We start from the raw sequence: 4,451 nt of genomic DNA on the forward strand, positions 1-4,451 counted from the left end.
CAGGGGCAGCTGCCACCGGCTCAAGGTAGCCGAGGTGATGAGCGAGCGTTGAGAGGTCTTGCCCTGAGCAAACAGCTATCAGCTCATCATTTACTTCAGAGCTGGGTGAGAGACTGATGCCCGGATTTTTACAGTAAAACCAGTGCTGTAGGGGTAGTTTTGGTTCTCCCCGTGTCCTCATCAGGACTTCGGAGCTGCTGAGGCAAAAACCCCTTTCCGTGCCCAGCCTTCACTGGGCTTGGTGGTACGAGAGGGTGCCAGAAAGCGCCTGAGCTCATGGGAACACGGGGCCCCTCGTGCCCAGAGCACCTCTGTGCCCAGGAGCTGGGGGCAGAGCGCTGAGCACGGGGCGGTGGCAGCAAAGCTGTAGGAAACCCCGTCCTTTCTTGCAGAGCCTGCAGCAGTCGCGGTCTGGCAGCCCCATCGTGATCCTTCGGGATGTGCAGACTGCCCCAAAAGCATCGCCCGCTGGCGGGCACAAGCCTGAGACCATCCGCCTCATCACCAAGGACTTCATCCGTGACCTCGTGTAAGTCTGTGCCCGAGCGGCAGCTCTGAGGCGCTTTCAGGGCCCCGCGTGTCTGTCGCAGCACTGCCTCGGTGCACGGAGCTTGTCCTGCCGAATGCCGGGACATCTCGGGGGAGGAGGGATGGCAGCAGCGCGCCGGTACGCCTGGCTTGGGTGACAATGGAGCTGCGCGTGCTGAGCACTGGGCTTTTGCGGAGGCTCTGAATCATCATAAGAACCAGTAAAAAGCAACATAAAACCTTCTCAGCAGCCAAGAAAGCTCCTTCTGGGTGGAACAGCCCCCCGGGGTGGCCCCTGCCCCCCAGCACGTACCAAGCGCTGCTTCCCATGCCCCGACGCGGGAAAGCCCCGTGTGAAAAAGGCAGCAGCGCGTCGCCTGCAGCCCCTGCGCCCCAGAAGCCGTGTGCTTCTCTACAGGGATGTTTTATAAGCGAGGCTGAACTGTAAGAACACTGGCCCTAATTACTGCACCTCGTTAAAAGCCTGCAGCACATAGGCGAGAATAGGGCCATTATCCCAGCCAGCTCCAATTTAGCCTCATTTTGACCTCCCTAAATTTTCCTTGTAGTTGTCGCTCAGTGCAAGGTTCATCTTTGCTTCCTGTTTTGACCCTCTTACACCCTGTAAAACGTGACACCTGCCCCGCGGGTGCTTCGGGTTTGGGTTTTGCGGAGAGTGAAATGGCACAGCGGCACTGGCTCAGGCTTTCTAGGCTGGTACCCGGTTTTATACGTTCGTGTTCTTATTTAGCCCCGCTGACGAAGCTGAGCGCCAGTTTCCTGCTGTGTCGCACGGCCGCAGCTCCAGCTGAAGCTCGTGGAAGCTGTTTGTACTGGTTTAATTCCTGAAAATCAGGCCCTGGACATCCCAGGCTGGTCACCCAAACACCGAGACAACTAAAGCAGTGGCCGCTGTATCATTACATTTATTAGTGCCGTTGTGACCATTAGCCATTCTTTAAAGCGTCCCGGAATCCGATGCTGTGATGCAGCCCTTGAATGATCATTATGCAGGTATCTCTTCATATTCACAAGGGTGGATGAAAGGTGACACACAGTAATAATGAGTAAATTCTTAGTCCCGAACATCTTCAAAGTGCTCTGTGCATTTGGTTAATACATGCTCCCGCGCCGCACGCGTCACCATGGTATCTGAGTAATACAAAGAGTAATTAACTCCTTACGACTCCCCTGGAAAACAGCCCCGTATTATTATCCACATTTTTACAAGTGGGGAAATGGGGGCACCAAGAGCTTCAGCGATTTCCTCTAAACCACAGCGTGAGTCACGGGCAGAGTTGGTGGCTCTGCAGTGTCCTGCGAGCCGGGGCGATGGCTGGAGGGACACCTGCCAGCGCTGGCAGGGCAGAGCCTGCGCCGCGTTTGGGCAGCACGGCGTTTCTTCACCTCGAGCCGGGTGGATTCCCAGGGCAGCGCAGCCGAAGCCGAGCTGTGCTGTGCGGATCTGGAGCCGGAGCAGGCTGAATGTCACCCAACAGCGTGAAAAGGCAGCTTCTGCTCCCCAAAATCTTTCCCCACACAGAACAGAGGTTTCGATCCGGCACACAGGAGCAGTGGCGGTCAGTCTAGGGGCAGGGATGAGCAGTGTGTCCCACTGGAAAAGGGGTCGGGGCAGTGGTCAAAGTTTTCCCAAATGAGGGCTGGGAAAGCCAAGCTGGACTGAAATACTTTCAGCTTTTTTTACCGGGGCTGGCGAGGCCTATGTTGAGCGCTTTGGGGTTTTCCCGGGAGGCCCCTGGCCACCCCACCGGTCATCCCGTCCCCCGTGCACCTCGCTGTGGTGCCGCTTTCACCGCACTTTCTGTTTCTGCCTCCCCACTGACCGGGAGAGCCGGGAGCATCCCTCGTTATTGGCCGGGAGGATTTCCAGCGCATTAAGGAAGCTGCTCGAGTCCTGACCAAGGAGGAGCGCGAGGTCAAGCTGGCAGCCCTCAAAGCAGAGAAGGAAGCTGTTCTCGTAGGCATTGCCCCTCCTGCCCCTTCGTTCCCGGCTTGCTGACAGGTCTCGGGCTGCGGGTGGAGGGGGATGCGCCCAGACAGGGCCAGCCTTGCGGAGCGGAGCTCTGCCCGGGGGCCACCACCGCCATCCTGCTTTCAGCCACGTTCTGGTGCGCCCCTTGCTGCCAGGGCAGCGGGCAGGGGAGGTGGCGCAGCTGCGTGTCCCAGGTCTCCCCAGCCCAGGAAGGGCTGTGCAGGATCCCTGGGTTTGCCCCGTCCGTGCGTGGGGAAGGAATCCCACGCCGGTTGCTCTCCCCGCCCGGGGTGACCCCGGAGGCTGTGACGAAGCCTCTGTGTTGCATTTCTGCCACCCTGCAAAGGGACCGGGGCGTCTCCATCGGGGTGTGGGAAGGGGCTGCCCAGCCCCTGTGCTGGGGGAGCCTGCTGTGCCCCTCGGCTCCGTGCCAGGGACACGGGGGGAGCATGCCCCTCACGGGCCAGGCTGCCCCCAGCACCCTCGGGCAGGCTCCGCCTCGCGGGGCTGCACTGGGAGGGCGCCCGGCTTTCGGCAGCGCTGCCTGTCCCCCCAGGAGGCAGTGAGTGAGCGCAAGAGCGCGGCGAAGCAAAGGGCTGCCCTGCAGCAGCAGACGGGGAAGCTGAGCGAGCTGGAGGAGGAGGCACGGGAGCGGGCCCAGTACCTGCTGCAGCGGGCGAGCAGGATGCGCCTGGAGCAGGAGGACGAGATCAAGGAGTTCAGCGAGGTAGAGCTGGGGGCTCCCGCGCATCACCCGGTGCTGCGGGATCTTCCGCAGACGTTAAGACCTGCATGAGCTGCCTGCTCAGACAGGCTGCTGAGAGCCCCCGTGAGCCTCACCTGGCCCCTCGAGACCTAAGCCCTGCTCTGCTGGGTGCTACCCAGGGTCCTCCTCCCCTTCCCTTTCCCCCCTCCTCATCTGCCTGTCTGTCTCTGCTGCCACTGCCAAGTCTGGCTCAGAGACCAGGGAAACCTTCTGTCCCCGCAGCTGATACTCGGTGCCAAGTGCCACATGATCCGTGACACGCAGATCCTTGAGAAGCAGCTCATTGCAAAAGAGCTTGAGGAAGAAGAGAAGCGCCTGGCCAAGATGATGGAGGTGGAGAGGAAAAAGGCCGACGAGATGCAGGAGGAACTGGAGTGCAGGAGGAAGCAGGAGCTGATCAGGTCTGCAAAAGGGTCCCTCTTCCCCAGGGAGGTGTCCCTCCTTGTCCCAGGCCTCGTGCACGCCTCCCAGTCGTGGTGACTGGCCCGAACAGCACGAGCCAGCAGACATCACACCCGATGTCCATGCTGGCATTTCCACTTCTGGGAGCGGGATGGAGCCCACAGGCTCTCTTCTTTCCAGAGGGAGGCAGGAGCTTGTGAAGCAGATGGAGCAGAACGCGGAGGAGCAAGCAATGAGAGCCGAGCAACGGGACCAGGAGGCCCAGGAGCTGCTGGAGCACTTGGAGCGACTGAAGATGGAGGACCTGAAGGTGCGACCAGTGACCCGCTGGGGAGCGGGGCGGGGGCTGGAGTTAGATTTTTGACCTTGTTGGAAGGGTGACCCAGTGCTGGGTGAGGCAGACTTGGTGTGTGGAGACGGCAGAATGAGAGCTCTGCTCTCTTGGGGAAGTTGAGGCACCCTCAGAAAGTGACCAAGCGCTGAGCCCTCCCTCTCCCCCGGTGTGCTGGTGGGCCCTCAGGAAGGCACGTGGGGAGGAGCAGAGGCAGCGCTCCGGGCTGCAGCGCTTGCCCTGTCACCCTCGGGCCCTTGGCACCGTTTTCAGGACTTGGAGCGGAGGCAGGAACAACAGAAGAAAATCCAGGCTGAGATTAAACGCATCAACGATGAGAACCAGCGGCGCAAGGAGGAGCAGCGGGAGCAGGAGAGGATGGCAGACGAATGGGTGCTTGAGTACCAGAGGCAGAAAATGGTAACGGGACC

At 60.4% G+C, this 4,451-nt stretch overlaps 1 protein-coding gene across 1 annotated transcript in view; it reads left to right on the forward strand.

Annotated features, from left to right (window-relative positions):
- Positions 1-4,451, forward strand: part of CFAP45 (cilia and flagella associated protein 45) — a 13,854-nt gene that overhangs the window by 7,591 nt on the left and 1,812 nt on the right. Inside the window, 7 exon segments of the mRNA XM_035896114.1 lie at positions 393-533; positions 1,900-1,909; positions 2,379-2,506; positions 3,078-3,248; positions 3,510-3,688; positions 3,870-3,999; positions 4,294-4,440. Of these exon segments, the coding sequence (XP_035752007.1) occupies positions 393-533; positions 1,900-1,909; positions 2,379-2,506; positions 3,078-3,248; positions 3,510-3,688; positions 3,870-3,999; positions 4,294-4,440 (906 nt within the window).

This window comes from Egretta garzetta, unplaced genomic scaffold, assembly GCF_000687185.1.
Source record: "Egretta garzetta isolate BGI_Z169 unplaced genomic scaffold, ASM68718v1 scaffold376, whole genome shotgun sequence".
In the NCBI taxonomy this organism is placed as follows: domain Eukaryota; kingdom Metazoa; phylum Chordata; class Aves; order Pelecaniformes; family Ardeidae; genus Egretta; species Egretta garzetta.